The 21958-nt window shown below is 39.5% G+C and overlaps 1 protein-coding gene and 1 non-coding gene across 5 annotated transcripts in view; both read left to right on the top strand.

Moving 5' to 3' along the window:
- MCM8 (minichromosome maintenance 8 homologous recombination repair factor) overlaps nucleotides 1-10492 on the top strand; it is a 40266-nt gene extending 29774 nt beyond the window's left edge. For all 4 annotated transcript variants that reach the window (XM_037147738.2, XM_037147736.2, XM_037147739.2 and 1 more), the window contains 3 exons: nucleotides 823-899; nucleotides 8692-8881; nucleotides 9928-10492. In XM_037147738.2, the coding sequence (XP_037003633.2) occupies nucleotides 823-899; nucleotides 8692-8881; nucleotides 9928-10020 (360 nt within the window). In that variant the 3' untranslated portion in view covers nucleotides 10021-10492. The remainder of the gene's footprint in view (nucleotides 1-822; nucleotides 900-8691; nucleotides 8882-9927) is intronic.
- An 8844-nt stretch (nucleotides 10493-19336) lies between these two features.
- Nucleotides 19337-19468, top strand: LOC119051212 (small nucleolar RNA SNORA18). The gene has a single exon (XR_005082882.2). It is a non-coding gene; the product is annotated as a small nucleolar RNA SNORA18 (small nucleolar RNA).
- The last annotated feature ends 2490 nt before the right edge of the window (nucleotides 19469-21958 follow it).

Raw genomic sequence — 21958 nt, 5'->3', positions numbered from 1 at the left:
TACCATTTCTTTCAGTCTTCTGCATGACTGATTTGGTTTTTTTATTGGGAGGCATTAGAAATTGATTTTTTTTAAAGGTTTGGTCATATCTTTTAACTATAAAGGGCCACTTGTTTCTAGACACACGACCAGTTGCTTACAGTGCAACTGTTTTCTGTTGTTGTTTGTTCTTTTTAACGACACTTAGGAAACTCCTATAGTGTGAAGAGTGGTTAGGTTAACTATGGATGTTAGGACTTAAAGTTGAGTATGAGAACGTGGAATGTGTCAAGTACCTCGAGTGTTTGATTTGGTAGATGACAGATCCATAATAGTACTGCCCCTTTTTCTAGCAGCAGTAATGTCTATTTGCAGCTATATATGGGACACTAAGAGAACACTGGCAGTTAAAATTAGCTGGGCCAGAGCTTGGGCTTTTTGCTTCTAAAATCTGATTAACTCCTCTGTTGTTTTAACAGATTGATTAGGTAAGACTTCCTGAAAGTAAAAGGCAAGAAAAAAACAAGTATATTTCATAATCAAATCTTCTGAAATGAAAACTCAGAAAGATATATTAGTAGATAAAAATTGGTTTTAATCCGTATTTAATATATGTCCTGCCAAAATGAGTGCTAATCCATATTTTAAATGAGTGATTATTCTCATACTTGGGTTTTCAAATAACTTTTTAAAGTTCTGACTTTCATATTATAGCTCCCTTCTCCAAAAGCTAGTGTTTATGTAAAATGAATAAATGAAAGCCTAGATACAACTATCCCTGCTCAAAGTGTTAAATAGATCTATAATATTTTGTTATCTGAAAATAGTTGTTTTCTTTCAAAGGCACGAGCAAGGTTGGAATTGAGAGAGCAAGCAACCAAAGAAGATGCTGAGGATATAGTTGAAATTATGAAATATAGGTAAGATTAAATTTTTAATGTTTTAAGTGAAATGTCAGTCATCTTTCCAGCTCAAATATAGATTTTAATTAGGCCAAGCAAAATTGTTTTTATTTAGTCCATTGGATAACATTTCACTCTGAACAAACTACTTTCTTGGTTTAAAATATCTGGATAGCCCTGGCCAGTGGGGTTCAGTTGGTTGGACTGTCCTCCTTTAACCAGAAGGTTGCAAGTTTAATTCCCGGTCAGGGCACGTACCCAGGTTGCAGATTTGACTGGTCTAGGTGCAGGGGCCTTCAATTGCCAGTCTGGGCGTTTACAATCCCCAGTATAGGTGTGTATGGGAGGCAGCCAATCAATACGTCTCTCTTGCATCAAGTTTCTCTCCCTTTATCTCTCTCTTTAAAAAAAGAGAAAAAAAGCAAGGAAAAAAATGTCCTCAGGTAAGGATAAAAAAATAATAAAATAAAAAAATATCTCTGGGTAAATAATCTTTACATAAATTTTTTTTCTGAATGGGCAATACATTCACACAGTTCTAAAATTATTTCAAAATTACATATTTTGAGAAGACTTGCTTTCATCCTGGTTACCACTCACCCTTTATCTCCACCGAAACACCATTACTGTTTTGTAAATAGCATATACTGTTCTGTACCCCTTTAAAAATTTTGACGTTAAATCTACAGATCTTTCCCTATTAGGAAGGAGAGACTTCTTTTTTACAGCTAAATAGTATTCTACTATTTATTTTTTAATTTTAAAGTATATTTTATTGATTATGCTATTACAGTTGTCCCAATTTCTTTGTCCCCTTTATCTCTCTCTGCCTGAAACCCCCACCTTCCTGCATTCCCCACAACTCCTTAGTTCATGTCCCTGGGTCGAACATGTAAGGTATTTTGGCATCTCCATTTCCCATACTCTTCTTAACCTCCCCCTGTCTATTTTGTGTCAACAAGTTATGCTTCTTATTCCCTGTACCTTTCCCCCATTCTCCCCCATTTGCCTCCCCACTGAAAACCTTCCATGTGATGCCAATTTCTGTAATTCTGTTCCTGTTCTACTTGTTTGCTTAGTTTTTGTTTTTTAGGTTCAGTTGTTGATAGTTGTGAGTTTGTTGTCATTTTACCATTCATAGTTTTGATCTTCTTTTTCTAAGTCCCTGTAATATTATTTCATATAATAAGGGTTTGGTAATGATGAACTCCTTTAACTTGACCTTATCTGGGAAGCACTTTTATCTGCCTTCCCATTCTAAATGATAACTTTGCTGAATAGAGTAATCCTGGATGTAGGTCCTTGCCTTTCATGGCTTGGAATACTTCTTCTTGCCTATAAGGTTTCTTTTGAGAAATCAGCTGATAGTCTTATGGGAGCTCCTTTGTAGGTAACTCTCTCCTTTCCTCTTGCTGCTTTTAAGATTCCTTATTGTTAATCTTGGGTAAATTAATTATGATGTGTCTTGGTGTGTTTCTTTTTGGATCCAGTTACTCTGGGACTCTCTGAGCTTCCTGGACTTCTATGTCTATTTCCTTCACCAGATTGGGGAAGTTTTCCCGCATTATTTTTTCAAGTAAGTTTCAATTTCTTGCATTCAGTTTTGGAATGTTTAAAGTTGTCCCAGAGGTTCCTCAGTGTCTTTTTTTTTTGAGTTCTTGTTTCTTCCTTCTGTTCAAATTAGATGTTTATTTCTTGTTTTTGTTCCAAATAATTGATTTGGGTTCCAGTTTCACTGTTGGTTCATGTATGTTTTCCTGTATTTCGCTTTGTATAACTTTCATTTCTCCCTTTATTTTGCAACTGAACTCAATCATTTCTGTGAGCATCCTGATTACCAGTGTTTTCAGCTCTGCATTAATGGATCATCTTTCTCCTCACCGCTTAGTTCTTATACTGGAAGTTTGATCTGTTCTTTCATTTGAGCCACATTTCTCTGTCTTGGCACACCTGTTATACAAGAAGGGGCAGAGCCTTAGGCATTTGCCAGTGTGGGGCAACCCTCTCCACTGTGTCGTGTCATTCTCTGTGAGGGAGGGGTTAAAGAGGGAACCATGCCACATGCTTGGCTCTTGCTCCGATTTCCTTTCCGTCACTTCTCTAGCTTCCCACAAGTGGATTATGTCCTTTCAAGTGCTGATTCCCAGGTGGGTGGGCTCTTGTATGTTCTAGGACCCCTTGAGCATTCCCAGTGGACTCTCCTGTGAGACTGGGAGTTTCTCCTGCTGGTGCAACCCCACAGATTTTTACAGCCAGAGGTTCAGAGGTTTTGAGTCTTTAGTTTCCCATACTGGAACCCTGGGTTTCACAGTTTGTCTGGCTTCCCAGTTGTTCCTCCTGGTTTATCTGTGCATGACTGTGGGAATCCAGGTCAGTCAGCCCCTGCCTTACCCGCACGGGCTGCCACCTTGTCACACGTCCTCTCTGCCCTGGCTGCCCATCTCAGCCCTTCCTACCAGTCTGGATGAATGTTTCTTTAACTCTTTGGTTGTTGGATTTCTATGCAGTTTGATTTTCTGGCAGTGCTGGTGTTTATTGTTTTTAAATTGGTTGGTATCCTCCTTTTGGTTGTGCAAGGAAGCAAAGTGGTTTTACCTATGCCTCCATCTTGACCGGACCCTGAAATCCTAAATAGTATTCTATTATTTAGATACCCCAGAGTTTAACTAGTTCCCTGCTGCTACTAGATACACATTTCCATTCTTTTCTTCTTACAATGTTACAATGAATAATCTCTGTAACATAATTCATATGTGGGTGGGTGTGTACCTGTATGAGAAATTCTCAGGAATGATATTTCTGGGTCCGAGGATAAAGAAATACTTTAAGATTTTAACAAATATTGCTAAATTGTATTCTTTGCATTTTGTCATTTGATAGATCATGATTCCTAGGAGGTAAAAAAGAAGAAAAATTATATTTCAGCTGATCATGTATGTGTACCTTAGATATAGATGTCTTTAATCAATAAAAGCAAAAGCTGGTTATTTTAGGTAGGTTTTTCTTTCAGTTCATAATTTTTAATAGGTTCACATTCATAAACTTCAAAATTCCAGAGTTCAAAAAGTATACAGTGGAAAAAGTTTCCTCCTACTAGTTACCTAGCTCTTCCTCCTCTTGCCCCAGTGGCAACAACAAATCTTTTGTGTTATGACTTTCAGATATAAAATACCTCCCAGAACTCTGTATCTGTGTATTTTTCTCTCTTTTTTTTTAATGGAGAAGTGGAGAAGCATACCACACATTTTTTCATTTACAGTGCATCTTTGAGATCATTCTGTATCAGTGCCTAAAGAGCTTTCTTTTATTTTTTTTAATTGCATAGTATTCTATTATGTGAATGTATCATAATTTAGAAATTAGCTCTTTTTAGTATTTTCTCACAGCAATTAAAATATAAATGTTAGGAATCTACTTTTCCAAGGCCAAAATATATGTTAATCTAAGGGTGAAATTATTTTGTTAAGCAATTCAAAAGTGTGTTTTGGTTTTGCCCTGAGAGCCCCTATTCTGGGGCTTGCTTAGAGTCATGAGCAGGTGACTGTACCAAGTTGTTCCTCTGTGGCTCTGAGTGGAAGTGGCACAGCACAGCAGGAAGAGTGCAGGCCTTGGAGTCTGACCTGGAGCTGCCACAAGTTAGATTCCGCTTCTGTCTCCTTTTGTGTAAAACACACCACAAAGGATGCTGAGGTCCAGCCAGGCAACAAGGCTATAAAAAGTGACAAGTATGATTCTGGCACATTAGTGAACACTTGGTAACTAACACTATATTTATGACCAATAGCTCTAGCTGTGCTGATATTAACATGACACTGAGCAGATCTCCCCTTCTCTGACCCATATCACACACTGAAGGCTTAAAAAACTGGCAGATCTCACATCATAGATCAGAAGCTTCCAAAATTACTACCCTTTTCAAAGGACTTCTTGGGTCTCGTGTTTTATGTTTTCTTTTCAGCTAAAATTTCTGGTAGCTCTAAGCTGCAGACCCTTTTCTTCCTTTCCTCAGAGACTTTACGTGGCTGTCTCCTCATTCCCCAGCTGGTACTGGCCTGTCCTTGGAGGCCACACGGCTCCCTCTGCTGCCTTCAGAAGCATGCTCTATGGGCAGAAGGGCACCCGCACTCCCTCTTGAAGATCTAAGCATCAACCTGCCATTTGTTTCTTGCCCTGTAGGCAGCCTGTGGACAAAGGGGACCTTGTGTCATAATTTGTTAGCAACAGTGAGGTTACAGTCTGAAAGCTCTGCAGACTCAAGAATTGACAGCTCTTAATGATTCCTGGTGCTAGAGCACTGACTCACAATGAGTAAAATCATAAATAACATCCCTTTCAAACAGTTCCTAACACAGTACCTTCTGTATCTGAATATCTTACTGGTTTAGCATCATGCAGTATTGAACCATCAGTTTTCTCTTGTTTGTGGTTCAGTACTAGGTTTTGAAAGGTCTTACAGGTGAAGGCTTTACCGAACCTGCTTTCTTCCATCTCCAGTGGATGTCGTCGTTGGGGACCCTCTAGTTGCCATTTATAAGCAGCCAGATAGTGTAGGAATCACCAGACTTTCTCATACAACATGCTGCCAGCGGCTCACGTATGAAGCAAAGGAATGGCCACAAATACCATTCGCCTTCCTGACTTCCTGTAGGAGACCAGACCAGTAAAACTGCCCCGTGATCCTTTTTTTCATTAGAAAAGTAAGTCACTGAATCTAACCAAAATTCCAGAAAATTTGGATTTTTTTCCTAATTAAAACAAGGACCAACAGGGACTTATTATTTAATGACAAGAAGCTGCCTCTTGCAATCTAGAGTGTGTATCTGTTTGTGTATCTTGTGCGTAAACCTCTCCTCTTTTGGGGTCGGGCTAAGATTGCCACTTTTAATGATTCTCTCTCCCTTTGGATCTTCTGGTGCCTGATTCTACTGAAAATGTCAGTTGCTGATGTTGGCTATCAAGCAAATCAAGGGTCAGACTGCTCTGATCACCCTCTCTCTTAACTGTAACATTCTTTTCTTGAGGCTTTGCCCTTACTCAGTTTCCTGAGGCCTCAGACCCCAGACTTTGCCTCAAGCAGCCATCTGGTATTTCTCCACAATAAATCCCCTGGTCTGTGCAGGCCATCAATCAGTTCTTATATCTGAGCTTAGACTTTAGCAAGATAAATTATGCTTTAATTACCTTTTCAATAAAAATGCTGTATTGCTTATTTATGATTACTTCTGCATGTCTCAGTAATCATTTATACACTGTTTGCATGTGCTTTTACATCCAAGAGGAACTCTTGGGCATTTCCTTGTTGAACTTGTTTCTACTGCTTCTCAAAGTAGACTTGCTGGTAAATCTGAATTAGTTTTAGGCTGTCAGTTTACTTCTGGACTCGTGAAAAAACAGGTGTCATTATTAAGTGTAAACAGTACATACATGAGATTACCAGTTTCCCGGACTTGTCTTGAGATAGTTTCCCTAAATTGAATGTTTTTTTCTGTTGTTTTTTACTAGCTTTTATAAATTTTTTCAGATAAAATAGTTTGATTCCAAATGATTGGAATTACCTGGCACAATTTCCGTGCTAGAGATTAAGACTCAGTTAAACACATTGAGACTAGATTGTGAATTCTGTTTTGTTACACTTAACATGCTTCTGTCTCTAGTCTACACTCTATGAGAGCAGAAAACTTACCTGTCCTGTTTACCGGTGTATTCCCAGGGCCCAGCAGCATGCTGAGTGCACAGCAGGCCCTCATTAAATGGATTTCCTTGATGGTAAAGTTGACCTGAGTGATCATCTTTCATTCATTATCTCATTTCAGACTTCTCATCTTTTCAGCTTTTGAATGTTTACCCTAAGTGTGATTTTAAACCTAAAATGTGTGGTTGAACTACACTTTAACTGGGAGGCATAAGCCTAAATAAGAAAAATCTGAACGGTGATATAGTTTATCAGTTATGAGAGCACACAGCTATAAAAATGAAATGTGTATTGGCAACAGTTCACAAAGTTTTCTCTTAAATTTAAAAATATACTAGGACACAGAAGAGAACAGCGCCACTTTTTCCCAGAGCTACCCTTTAAATGTGAGAGATTATTGTGAGTTTTTTCTACTTCAGGAAAGTAGCTAAAATACTTTACATTGTCTTTCTTCAGATTTGAAGCATGTAGCTCAGATTCAAATTCCAGATGTGCCAAAAGTTACAATAGCTATGTAACTTTTGGCAAGTCAGTTAACTTTACTAGACTTTTTTCTTCATCTGTAAAATGGGAATAAGAATAGTCCCTAAGTCATAGGATTGTTGAGAGGACCAAATGAGATAGCATATGCTAAATATAATTAAGGAAAGTATTAAAAATTATAATTAATGTATTCTAAAGAATTTTTGACAACTATCTGACAAATAAGCATACAGTAAAATTATATGGTAATTAATCATAGAAGCCTTGCTTTGGCTGATGTGACTGGGCTGCAGACCAAAGGGCTACCGGTTTGATTCCCAGTCAGGGCACATGCCTAGGTTGCAGGCCAGGTCCCCAGTTGAGGATGAGCAGCTGATCAGTTTCTCTCACACATCATTTTCTCTCCCCCTCTCTCCCTCCTTTCTCCTCTCTCTAAAAATAAATATATATTTTAAAAGCCTTAAGTAAAATTATACTGTATTGCAGAGGGAAACATACTCCTCTTGTCTTGTTATCATTTATTATAGTCTTATTTGAATGACATGTCTTCCTGTTTGTGCAGTTCATTCTCTTCCAGCTGGGCTTTTTACCTACTTTAGAAAACCAAATGAAGCTTTGCTTTTAGTAATCCTCTAAACCCATTCCTTTGAGCTCCTTAAGATCAGGGATTGGGCCTGCCCAGTGTGGCTCAGCTGGTTGGCATTGTTCTGCAAAGTGAAAGGTCACCAGTTTGATTCCTGGGCAGGACACATGTGAGTTCTGTCCCTGGTAGGGACGCTTATGAGCTAACCAATTGTGTTTCTCTCCATCTTTCTCCATCCCTTCTCCTCTCTCAAAAAATAAATAAATATTTTTTTAAAAAAGAACAGGGATTGTACCTGTTTTGTTCATCTACTATAAGCCCACTGCTTAGTAGATGGTCAATTTATGTTTAATTAATTCCTGATTAATAACATCTTTGCCTCTAAACCTGACTGTGAGATTCTATCTGTCCCAATATACGGTCACAGAATTCAGGCAAGGACTCGGCAACAGGGCTGTATTAGCAAGGATGGCCAATTATATCAAACTGGTGTTTTCAGACTTCTGGCCAAATTGTCTGGCTTACTGTCAAGTGCGTGTTTTTCTTCTCTTGATGATATTGTGAAAATAAGAGGGAACAGCAGAGAATGGGAGGTAATAGGTATATCCTTTAACATCTAACAATGATTACTACAAGTCATCAGAACCCTTTAATTCATTCCTAGGGTATTTTTAAACACCTTTTATTTGCCAGATGCTACAGTGGGAACTGGGAACACATCTTTACCCAGTAAAGTCTAAATTTAGTATGTTTAAATTTTTTTCATGGATCAAAAAAATGTTCCAGGTGTTTGTTATAGTCTGTCAACTTTCTATTTTTATGCATTTCTCTTTTCAAGTTCAGAAGTTAAGTGTCAACTGTCCAAAATGTATTTTTCCCAGTCTGTACCACAGTAAATTTCACAGTGGCCACTCACTAAATATTGTATGTTTAAATCTCTGCTACATGAGGCCTATGGCTACGTGCACATTTCTCTTATTATAGTTTGGAGGTAAAAATTTCTACAGCCATGTCACTTTGGGTAATTTTGTTTTTATTCTCCTCCCATCAAGCATGCTGGGAACTTACTCTGATGAATTTGGGAACCTAGATTTTGAGCGATCCCAGCACGGTTCTGGAATGAGCAACAGATCAGCAGCAAAAAGATTTATTTCTGCTCTCAACAACATTGCTGAAAGAACTTACAATAATTTATTTCAGTTTCATCAACTTCGACAGATTGCCAAAGAGCTAAACATTCAGGTATGATAAACCAAATACTTAATCTTTTTTATAATAATGTCAGGTCTTTATTAATGTATAATAGAATTTTTAAATATCAAAAGATTTGGAGTAAAAGAACAAGCTTGTTTTATTTAAGCTATGAAATTAGCTGTGTAGAGCTTTAAGAAGTTTTTATATTTACCTACCTTTTTTCAGAAGGTTTTTTAGTGTCCTGACGGTTACGAGGACGCGCTGTTGGAAGGCACAGTGTCCATGTGGGCAGTCCCCTGTGAGCGAGGCATCGGAATGTCTCTGAGCCTCAGTTTTTGTAACTGGACATTTGTCTTTCTTAACATCCTTCCCCTTTTCTGCCATGTAAAACAGTTTAAATGGAAGATTACCCTCTTAATTTCAAAGGGTAATATAATTTTTGTTTAGACTCTAAGCTAAAACAAATATAAAAGATTCTCTGCAGCAGTGGCTGGATTGCTGAGTTCGTTAGGGCATAATCCAGATGTCAAGGTTATGGCTTTAATCCCTGGTCAGGGCACAACAAAAATCAGTCAACCAATGAATGAACGTGTAAGTAAGTGGAACAAACCAATGTGTGTGTGTGTGCGTGCGCGTGTGCCTGTCTCAAATTGATTTTAAGAAATTCTGTGCATAGTGGAGTTTTCTTTTTAAAGATTTTATTTATTTATCTTTAGAAGGGAAGGAGAGAGGGAGAGAAACATCAGTGTATAGTTGACTTTTCGTGCATTCCCTGCTGGGAACTGGCCTGCAACCCAGGCATGTGCCCTGACTGGGAATTGAACCGCAATCCCTTGATTCTCAGGCCCGCACTCAATCCACTGAGCTACACCAGCCAGGGCTGGAGTTTTCATTTTTTATTAACTTTCTATTGTAGAATCTAAAGTTCTTAGTCTGTTAGTACAAATAATTTATTTTGCCCAAGATACTTGACAACTATATAGTACTTTTTGAGAGAGAAATTTTAAAAATCATATTTTTGCACATTACTTTAGTGGGCTCTTTTTCTTGTAATTTGTTTGTTTGGGCTAACTCTTTTTTATGTTTTCTTCCAGGTTGCTGATTTCGAAAATTTTATTGGATCACTAAATGAACAAGGTTTTCTCTTAAAAAAAGGCCCCAAGGTTTACCAGCTTCAAACTGTATAAAAGGACTACCAAACTACAGCCTCCTGGGTTTATTAGCAATTTAAAGCCACCCCAAGAATGAAGAATATGGAGAAAAAATACTGTTCTGAAAAATGACATTCCAAAAGTCATGTAATAGGAAAGGAGTGTTGAACTGGTTTAAAACGTGATAGTCATGTTAATTTTTACAATTTCTATTATGTTAAAAATATGTTATTTATATTTTTTATCTAAATGATGTCCTTATAAATGATATTTTGTTACCGACCTTTTAGTCTTACCCTTCATCGTTTCACACACCAAGTGTCCATTCGGGGAAGCACTCACAGAGTCCCCTTCCCCTGCCCCCCTCCTGCCGCAGTGCACCCCATGTGCCCCAGCCTCTGGCCTGCCAGAGCACACAGTTACTTTTTAATGTTTAAAAAGTTCTGCAACAAAAAGTGGATTTATATCTTTCAGAAATAAATGCAAACTTTCTGTTTATTTATCTTAACATCTTAGTTACTGAAACATTTTTAAGATGTACTTTATTACTAAAGATAAACATATATTTTAATAGCTGTGGGATCTTATATTAAAACCTATACTTTCCACACTTCCACATTCCCTAATTTTCTGCTCAATTTCAACTGTGTTCCTATTTACCTCCATTTTTCTAAAGGACATGGTAATACTGCTAATTCTTAAGTTTTGGGTTTTAAAAATTACTACAGAGGGTCCAAGTGTTCTCTTAAACCCTTTTACATACAGATATATTCACACTTGCCCACTTATTTCCAATTTAGTTATCACAGTTTTTAGGTAAATCTGTATTTACATTATTATGACTTGAATATTATTCATTTCCTTCTTGTACGTTTTGTTGTCTCTGGAATTATAACTACTTAATTTTATACGTACCTACCACTAATTTGACCCAAAGGCTCCATCCACTACAAGTCTGCGTCTCTTCTCAGAACAAAGGAACAAATCTAGCAGTCCGTTCTAACTTCTCAGGAATCTCTCCTGGAATCCTCTGACCTGCTCCAGGCAGAACCACGCGGCTGTCACCTCGGGACTTCTCCTTTTCTCTCCCATTTCCTGTCTCCTGTGTTGTCTCCGTTCTTGTTTTACTCCCTTCTTTTGATGGAACCCATCTTCTAAGTAGCATCCTGAGAAAGAATTCATAAGGCAACTTCTACCCTCACCCCTGGAATTTTAGTTTGGAAATCATATCACTCAGAATTTTAGATACTGCTCTATTATTTTTAGTTTTCTGTGTTGCTGTCTAGACATTCAAAGCCAGCCTCATGTTTAGTCTTGGTACATGACCACCCCCCTCACCTCCTGCCCCTCATTTCACCTCCCTTTTTCCCATGGTGTTCTAAAATTTATTGTTTAGTTCTTTTTTTAAAAGATTTTATTTATCTTTAGAGGGGGAGGGAAGAACAGAGAGAGAGAAATATCAATGTATGGTTGCCTCTCATGTGTCCCCTGCTGGGACCTGGCCTGCAACCCAGGCATGCGCCCTGATTGGGAATTGAGCCACGATCCTTTGATTCGCAGGCCCGTGCTCAATCCACTGAGCTACACCAGCCAGGGCCAGTGTTTAGTTTATTCTAACATGCTGGCTTCTCATGCCAAAAACTTGGGGGTTATCTTCACCTATTCTTCTCTTGTCCCCATATCCATCAAAACAAACCCTTTCAGTACTATCTTCAAACTGTCTGAAATCTGATCACTTGTTATTACTTATATTTCCACTATTCTTACCTATCTGACCATCTCTTGTCCAGCTCTGTAAAGACAAAGACTTTGCTTTATTCGCTGCTGCTATGTAGCAGGTGGAACAGGTTTTGATCACATACCCCTATGACAGGTAGATACATGTAAAATTCGTGACTATACCACTTACAAATAAGACAGTGGTATAGAGCCTAACTGAAATGGCTAAGGAAATTGATTTAAGAGTAGAGAAAAAGATTAAGAAAATTAAATAGAGTTTGTAGTAACAAGATGGAGGTATTCCCCTTTTCTCCTGTGAAGCTGTTCAAAAACAATAAGGAAACTCAGAAACAAAAATACAGTCTGACTTCTGTGAACTAGGAAACAAAACCCAAACCCCAACACTAAGAAGAGCTGCCAAAAGCAATGAAGATGAACCACTCAGCTTTGCACGAGGGAGGAAGCAGAGATGATGCCTGTGGCCGAAGGTTTAAGAAGGAACCAACAAAGTGTTTCTACAAGTATATTTTGAAGCCAAAAGGAAACTCTCATGTTTGCAATAGTGAGAACGTGGAATGGGGTGGCAGTGGCAGCTTCTCCAGACCGTCCTGGAGTACAAGTAAAAGAGAGGTGTTAAATGAGAAGTCACACAGATAAGCCATTTTGAAGGAGGAAAAAACAAAACAAAATCTGTCGTCACATTTCTCCAAAGCAATATTGTTTACTAAAACAAGGAGAAATGCCTACAGAATTTTTTTTATTTTGATTATGCCATTACAGTTCTATTCCCTTCATTCCCCTCCACCCTGCACACCTTTCCCCCACCATTCCCTCTCTTTAGTTCATGAACTCGTCTCAAGTTCTTTAGATTCTGTATTTCCCCTACTATTCTTGCCCTCCCCCCTATCTATTTTCTACCTACCGTCTATGCTACTTATTTTCTGTACCTTCTCCCCCCTCTCCTCCTCCCACTCCCCTGTTGCTAACCCTCCGTGTGATCTTCATTTCTATGGTTCTGCCCCTGATCTAGCTGTCCTCTTAGTTTGCTTTTGTTTTAGGTGTGGTTCTTAATAACTGTGAGTTTGCTGTCCTTTCACTGTTCATCTTTTTTATCTTCTTTTTCTTAGGTAAGTCCCTTTAACATTTCATATAATAAGGGCTTGGTGATGATGAACTCCTTGAATTGGATCTTATCTACCGAGAAGCACTTTATCTGCCCTTCCATTTTAAATGAAAGCTTTGCTGGGTAGAGCAATCTCGGATGTAGGTCTTTGGATTTCATGACTTAGAATACTTCTTTCCAGCCCCTTCTTGCCTGTAAGGTCTCTTTTGAGAAATCCGCTGACAGTCTGATGGGAACTCCTTTGTAGGTGACTGTCCTCTTATCTCTTGCTGCTTCTAGGATTCTCTCCTTCATTTTAGTCTTGGCTAATGTAAGGATGATGTGCCTTGGTGTGTTCCTTCTTGGATCCAACTTCTTTGGGACTCTCTGAGCTTCCTGGATTTCCTGGAAGTCTATTTCCTTTGCCAGATTGGGGAAATTCTCCTTTATTATTTGTTCAAATAAGTTTTCCACTCATGGCTGTTCTTCTTCCCCTTCTGGTACCCCTATAATTAGGATGTTGGAGCGTTTAAAGATGTTCTGGAAGTTCCTAAGCCTCTCATTTTTTTGAATTCTTGTTTCTTCATCCTTTTCTGTTTGGTCGTTTTTTTCTTCCTTCTGGTCCACTCCCTTGATTTGAGTTCCAGTTTCCTTTCCATTACTATTGGTTTCCTGTGCATTTCCCTTCATTTCAATTACTTTAGCCTTCATATGTTCCTCTAATTTGTGACTAAAATCAACCAGTTCTGTGAGCATCCTGATCACCAGTGTTTTGAACTATGCATGTGATAGGCTCGCTATTTCTTGGTTGCTTAGAGTTATTGGCTCTGGGACTTTGAGTTCTTCTTGAGCCATAATGTTTTGCTCTGTTCACGCCTGTTACGTATGAGGAGCAGAGCCTTAGGTGTTTGCCAGGGCGGGGACATCCAGGTCGCTGGTTTGTGATGCTGTATGTGGGGGCGGGGTCAGAGTGGGGCAATGGCAGTCCCCTCTGCTGCTTCTCGCCGCTGAGGCCAGTCGCTGACCGTGCACCTGGGTCAATCTGGTCGAGTTTTCCTGCACAACCCCGCTCTGCTGCCAGCCACTGGCTCCGCCCCTCTTACCGGTCTAGCTGAAGGGTTCCTTGACGTTGGACTTCGGTAGTTTAATTTTCTTTGTTATGGCTGCGTATTTGTTTTACTAAAACTTTGTTGTCTTTAAACTTGGTTGTGCGAGAAGGCACAGTATTTCCACCTACGCCTCCATCTTGGCGGAAGTCCCAGAATTTTTTAAGGAATAATTTTGTACCCAGATGTCATAGTCAGGTACTTGGTTGATAATGAGGAGTCAGTGAACTCTGTAAAGGGCTAGATAGGCTCTCTGGGCCATTCAGCCTCTGTCACAGATACCCAATCCAGCACTGTAGCACTTAAGCAATACATTAGCAAATGAACACGGCCGTGCTCCAGTTCAGCTTGATTTATCGGCACTGAATTTCAAATTTTATAAAATTTTCACATATTGAGAATACTAAATAGTATCATTTAGAAAAATCATTTCATAATAGGTAGTGGGTCAGATTTGGCCCATAAGGTATAGTTACAGATTCTTGGTTGCAAACAATAGAAACTGACCTGAAGCAGGAAAATGAATTCTCTTAAAGAATTTTGCTTAGCTCAAAACTGTTGGAAGGCTGGTGAACCAGCAGGATAGGCTTCGAGGAGGACTGCCGTAACCATGTCTTAGAACAGTTCTGAAGAGGAAGCCACTACCACCTCGCCAGCATGTGGGACTGTCTGCGTGTCCATCCTACAGCCTGCAGGCCACGTGGGGCTCGGGGTGTCTGAATGCAGCCCAACTCAAAATAGTAAATTTACTTAAAACGCAGATTTTTTTGTGTGTGATTATGTGTCACAATGTATTTAATGTGTACACAGGACAACTCTTCTTCCAGTGTGGCCTAGAGACACCAGAAGGTTGGACACTCCTGCAACAGAGTGTCCAACTCTCCACAAGTCCTGCTGCCTCTATGCTCACTGAGGCCACTTCTGTACCAGAAACCGTGAGAAATAAACCTGTACGAAGGTGGAAGAATGCTCCTACCCGCACCAAGAGAGCAACAAAGGGTCCTTCATGGGGCCTCCTTGAATTTCAGAACTCAAAAGAGAAACCTCATCCCAAGACATCTCACTGAAGAAGGCCCCTTTCATAGAATGCTTGGGAGTTTTCCAGGTTCCACTTTGGGGAGGCAGGACCAATGAAGCCAGACTTCCCCATATGTTAATGAGAGCATCCAAATGGTACTGGTGCTGAATAAAACTGACGAGTGCTTCCTAACATACAAGAACCAGAAAATGTAACCACTCTAGGAACAAAACTTAAACAAAAACAAATGTGGGGATTTTTGCCATTAGAATAAAATGTAAATGTCAAATCCTTATTTTTAAAGAAGGGGGAGAAGGTAGGTAATCGTGTAAAAATAGTGATATCTTTGTCTTTAAAGGCTGGGGTGGAGAATTAAAAGTTATTTAAAACAATAAAAAATCTATTAATGGAATTAGAAGCAGATTTCACAAAAGTCGACACATAGATATCAATCAAAACAAATAGGTATGAAATGAGAGAAAAAAGGAAATACTGAGATTTCATTGGTCAAAGGAGAAAATAATTGTTTACAAGATTGTAGGTTAAGGATATAAAGTTTTGGGAAAGATATAAATCTAAATTACCAGAAGAAACACTTCTATTTTCTATGATTCCGTGTTATCTACTCAGCTCCATTCAATCACAGGCCAAACTAATGACCAAAGTTTGCTGTCTCCCCTGTGATCTAGCTCTGTTGATAAAAACCCTTCAACCACAAATCCCAACATTTATGTCTCATTTCCTTCCCAAATAGGGTGACGTCCCACTTAACAACTTCCCACCACTAGAGCAATAAAGGCCTGGGCTTTCCCTCCTGGCCTCCTGATGGACCTTGCTGCTTGCCCATGTAGCCCTTTGTGCTGATGTGCCCCTCCTCTTGGGAAATGTAAGCAGTGACTTCTTTCAAAGGCAGCTGTCCTTCTGCCTTCGTCAACTCATGCCCACATAAAACACATGGCAAGTACAAATTTTAGAACAGAAATATACAAAGCAAACCAAGAAAACATGACATCATGAAAGTTGAAGAGCCTAACTTTTATGACAGAAGTAAACTTAAACCAAATAATAAATGCAAATAGGCTAAACTCGCCAACTGAAACAAAAAGACTTGCGGATCGGATCACAAACTCCAATATGCAAGATAAACCTAAAACAAAGTGAGTAAGAAAGCTAAAGGTGTGCCAGAAAAATGCAAATGAAATGAAGGGTGGGATGGCACCTGGAGCCGTCCCTCCAGCCTTCACCCCGAAACAACACAACTCAGTTTATCCCTGTACATCTCTGATGCCACTGGTCCCCCACCCCAAGCCGTAGCCCAGGATACAGATCAATGAACAGAGTGTCCAGGAGGTCAGTTTCTATCCAAGACAGAAATCACTGCCTGCCACCAGCTGTGATGTTCCTGAGGAATGACTCTGCCTTGCACGGCCATCTGCTTCTCTGTTTTCGCCGGTGTGGTCCTTGGGTTCTTTGTGAAGCACAGAGACACTCCAATTGGCAAGACCAATCATTGGACTCTCATCTCCCTCACCTTGTTCCCTCTGCTCCTTACTCTTCACCAGCTGTCCCAACAGTTACCTGAATTATTCAGCAAATAACATTTGGAATTGTTTTTACTATAGCTGTTTCCACAGTCTCAGCCCAAACTGCTACTGTGGTCCTGGGTTTGAAGGTCACTGCACCAAAGAAAAGGATGAGGCAGTAGTTGGTGTCAGGGGCTCCTAACTCCATCATTCCCATTTGCCCTCTTATCCAACCGACTCTGGATCCTGGCTGGGAACCTCCCTTCCCTTCATCCCCAAGGATGCATACTGTGTACATGGCCACATCATCATCGTGCATAACAAGGGCCGGGTCACTGCCTTCTACCGTGCCCAGAAATACCTTGGCTCCTTGGCCCTGGGGAGCTTCTTGAATTTCCTGACCCAGAACCAGGCTGACGCCTGCAGTGAGGCCAATTTGTTGATGTTCAGCACGCTAGGGTTCTGCATCGTCTGGAACCCCCTCCTCCCCGTTTACAACACCAAGGACAAGGTCATAGTGGCCATGGAGATTTTTCTCAATTTGGCCTCCAGTGAGTGCCTACTGGGCTGCATGTTTGCTCCAAAGTGTTATATTACGAAGGCTGGACAGCAACACTCTGCGTTGGTTAAGGAATGAAACACCTTCTGGGAGGAACAGCCTTCTTATGTTTTAACTCAGGTGTTTCCTAAAATAGTAACAGAAGACAAAGCAACACCATTCTTGCATCAGACATCAGATTGCAATTATGATTTACTGTCTTCAATGAAAATAAAACTCTCATTTGTTTTCTAAAAGTGGTAGGGGTGATACAAACCTCAGCGATTCTACGTTATACCTTTTACCTTAATTTCATTTTAAATTCTTCCCATTAAATCTACTAACTGATCCTGCTTTATAAAAAAAAAGAAGAAGAAAGGTGTGATCTTAATATAAAAAGAGGCTGATACCAGGACAAAGAACATTCAGAGAAAAAGGATCTTTCTAATGCTAGGAGGAGCAATTTGTAACAGTTATATAATAATTATGGCTATGACCAAGACAGCACTGGGAAGCAGAACGACAGAAAACACTAGGAAACACATTGATAGAAGACTTCGGTTCACATCTCTCAGTTCACAACAGTCAAGTGGACAAAATTAAGGCTATAGACGATGTGAATAACATAATTAGTGCGGTAGATCTAATTGATAAATACCAAAGTCTGCACCCTGAAAATAGAAGGCACCTTGTTTTCAAATAGTTGTGGAAGTTGCAAATGTTAACCATAAAATAAACCTTAACAAATTTTAAACAGTAAAAATATTAGACAATATTCTCTCATTACCAATTAGAAACTTAAAATTCTTATGTAAATAGATTGAGCCTAGAAATAAAACCCACAATGTCATATATTACCTATGAGCTAACACTAACCCTGGGAAACTCAGAATATCATCGCAGACCTCACTGGACGAGGTGGCGCAGTAAGTGATGGTGATCACATAACAAATGGAGTTTGGGCCCAAGTCCATTAGGGACCCAGTGGGTCCCTGAACCTACCCTACACTTATGAGATCCTGAATGCATAATTGGAATAAACATACTTATCAACTTAAAGTATCTTCCTTGCTCCCTCATTCATGGATCAGGGCTACTATGGCAGGAAGACCAAATATTGCAACAGAAAGACCAAAGTAGTAAACCAAGGGCAATGCTGCATTGCCATAGGAATCACAGGGATTACTGCCACCAACTCTTCTGGAAGATAAAGGAGTGCACTCTTTAACTCTTTATTATCTAAGACATGTCTTAGAAAAATAGCAGTGGGATATTTTAAGCTACTCATATTACAGCTGCTGCTTCAATGTAGTCTCTTTAATAAAGCAAATCAACACAGAGCCTGGAACTTAGCATCCAGCTATGAATTTGGCAATGTTATTTTCTCTATTCCAGTAATGAGAGAAAACTGAAATCAGTTTGCTTTCACCTGCGAAGGAAAACAGTATTTTTGAATGCCTTATCTTGGATCTGTGACAACCCTGCTTCACTGCTACAATTCAGTGTCTACTTTTGATGATCTCATCATCCCATAGATGCCATTCTGGTCTATCCACTGGTGACATCATGCTAATAGGATGATAGGTGAGCAGACCTAGGATATCCTAGATGCCTCGGCAAGTCATCCATACATGGATAAAACCCACAAAACCTCAGGGGCCTATCTCTTCAAGGAAGCTTCTGGAGTCCAGTAGTCTACAGTGTATCTGAATATACCCTGAGAAGTAAATGTCATGCTGCTATACTCAGTACTTGGCCAGCTTCTTTGGATTTTGGAAGCAAGATACAACAGATAGCTTTGCTACCCTGAGCCATAATTGTGTAACCCATAATACTTCTAATTTTGAGGGGGACTCTGAACAAAAGAAGGCTGGTCAAGGCTGCAGTACAAACATTTTTGTGACACTGTGGCTCTGAGTGTCTGGGTCAGATTGTTGTACGGTGCCTCGTCCAGGAGGTCCTGACAGCACACGCATGACACACACCTCTAGGACTGGAACACACCAGGCACATTCCTACCCAAGGGCCTTTGCACATGCTGTCTGTTCTATATGGGATGCCCTTCCACCAGAGAGCCACATGACGCATCCCCTCAAATGTCACTTTCCTACTGACATCTTCCCATGTAAATGTCCTTTTACAAAAAGTAACTTCTACTTGGTTTTCAGAGGTTCTCTCAGGTACTATAATTTAATATCCATTAAGTGTGTATTATAGGTTCTCTCTAAAACCAATCCAATTTTTACCAAAGATAGCCAAATTAAGAGTAATATATTTGCAAAATAAGTAATTTCACTAAGCTTGGCCTGATTATTTCTATAAGTACAATAAGAATAGCAATTAATCGTTCAGGTCTATCCTGATGGGGCCTTTTCTGTAGACCTACACTGTTGGAAACACCTCATAGAGTAAATACGTTGCTTCCTTTATTCATGGAACTATGTGTTAGATCTGTGGGCCAGGAACTGCAAGACATAGCAAAAAAAAGAATAGCAATTAATCATATAGGTTCTTTAAAAAATTTTTTTAATTGTTTTTTTTCCCTAGTATAGACTCTTTTAAAGCTGCTTTGCTGGAATTTTTCACAAGGAATCTTCAGATTGAACTTCAGATTGAAAAGGTCCATGGGCAAGGGGGTGGGAGGAAGTTCCCTTGAGGCCAGAAGAGCCAAGCCAGACTTGTCATCAGACTTTGCCTATAGTACCTTCAGTTTGGGTTAATTCCTTGCTTCTCAAGGTCTCCAAAATATCCTGAGGTTCCAGTACCTCCCAGGAAGTGGCCTTTCTGATTCACCTGGTAAGGTTGCTGAACACTTTGATACCGGGCCAATTTTTCTAAGAGTTTTAACAGCTCTCAAAGTCAATCTTTGTTCCTTACAGCTGTCTGGTCATATCTCGGTCTATGCATGTCTTTCTCAAATATGACATTTCAGACAAAGCCTTGGTAATTTAACCAGCTTCCAATTGTGCTCTGTTAACAAGGAATACAGATTCTTATTGAACTTGTGAAAAAAAAATATGACCATGAAAATAAGACTATTCACTGATTCACTGAGAGCTTTTGAATTCTGGAGAGATCTGATAGAGAGAAAAAGATAAATGTTTCAATTCTGCTTACAAAGGTATAATTTACCAAATTGCTCTAAATCATAGGTCATTTAAGAGAAACAAATTTGCATATATCTGAAAAATAGGAATTAAAAAATTAGCACTATTTCAAAGGCAAAAAAAATTATAATCATCATTTCATTCAGTCCCATATAATTCTTGTGTATATTGATTTTTTTAAAAAAAACCTTCATTTATTGACTTAGAGAAACACTGATTTGTTGTTTCACATATATATGCATTCATTGGTTAATTCTTGCATATGCCCTGACCAGGGATCAAACTCCCAACCTGGGTGTATCAGAACAGCACTCTAACCAACTGAACTGCCCAGCTGGGGCCTCTTGCTGGCTTTTTGTCACAAATCTCTCAGCTGCCAGTCCTGGGAGCTAGCAGTGTTCCAGCCAGTGAATTCCCCTGGCTAGCTCTCTAAAATTGTAGAAGAAAGAAAATAATTTTGTTTCCACCCTTCTAGGTTCTTCTGGGTAGTCTAATAATCAAATTGTCACGAGACAGATCAGCAGAATGTGGACCAAAGGGGGTCCTAAATCTGACAAGTTCAGGGGAGGACTGCATGGTGGGCCTTACAAACTCAGAGACAAAAGTAACCACATAGGACTGTCTGAACGTAAAAATTCCTAACTAAAAGCTGGTCATGGCAGGCAGTCATATCCTGTATCTTCCTTGGTAAAGGTCAATCTTTACCTTAAGTCAGTCTGTCTATTGTCTTTTTGTGTCTAAGATTTCTTTGAAATGTCAGAATAATTTTCTTTTCCAGACCCACGGCACAACCGCCAGCACCAGAGAATGAAACCACAGAACTCTTGTTAGTTTGTTTTCCACAGACCATGTCCATGTGCTATAAATGTCGACTAACCTATATCCACCAATGTAAAAGTATGTGATTCTCCATTTTGCTTTTTATCCAATTACTGAGATTTCCCTGCTTTGCTTTCCCACCCACTTAATCTACCCCTGATTGCATGTAACCCTCCTCATATCTCCTCCTTTCATTCAGAATAAGCTACAAAATGGCCAATCTCCAGAACACTTTTATTACTATCCTAAGGGGTCCATTTGCCTGTGTGCATCAAAGCCCAGTAAGATGCAAAGAGAAGTTTGTACAAAGAAAGGTTTCTTATGAGGAAAATGTACCAATCCCAGAGTCACAGGTAAGCAAACACTCTAAAACCTAGTTCCCCTCCCCAGTGGCCCACATAGGAAAGATTATATAAAGGAAAAAAAAATTCTTGCCTTTACTGATTGGTTGGGGCCAGGGTAGAGAGTGGTTGATCACTGTATCAGGTCTCTGGTGTCATTCTGTCTAGTTTCATGAGGGTGTGGTAACAAAACTGAGGTGCTCTTACCTTTAGTTTGTTTCTGTGGCCAATAGATCTGAACCTTGTTCTTAAAGACAGTATGCTGCTGACCAGAATCTGATGTCTTAAGGGCTTAATGATTAAGGAAGGGGATTGGATGGAGAGAAAGGAGAAAGAAAGGGTCCTGCTACAGAAGTGGAGTTTATGTGCAGTTACTTTTTCTTGATCCATGGAGATTTTACTTTCCAGCAACGGATGTCAATTTGTCTCAAATAAACTCATAAAAGTTCTCTACAGGTTTAGACATTTCTTATATTGACAAGGAGAAAAGCAAATTTAAATTTTATAACATGTATACCTTGCATGTACATGGGAGAGACCCAGGAACACTTAATACCTTGGCAAAATGGCCAAAGCCATTTCCTTAAGTACTACCTTATGCTAAACAAAAAAAGATGTTGGAGGTGGAGGGTTAGTTACGAGGTTATCAGGAAAAGCACTGTAAACAACGGTAAGATTGTTGTATACATTTAAGTCCACAC

This window comes from Artibeus jamaicensis, unplaced genomic scaffold (genome assembly GCF_021234435.1).
Source record: "Artibeus jamaicensis isolate MK-2021 breed Jamaican fruit bat unplaced genomic scaffold, CSHL_Jam_final contig_685, whole genome shotgun sequence".
NCBI classification, from domain to species: Eukaryota; Metazoa; Chordata; class Mammalia; order Chiroptera; family Phyllostomidae; genus Artibeus; species Artibeus jamaicensis.
This window is presented reverse-complemented; position numbering and strand designations above follow the sequence as displayed.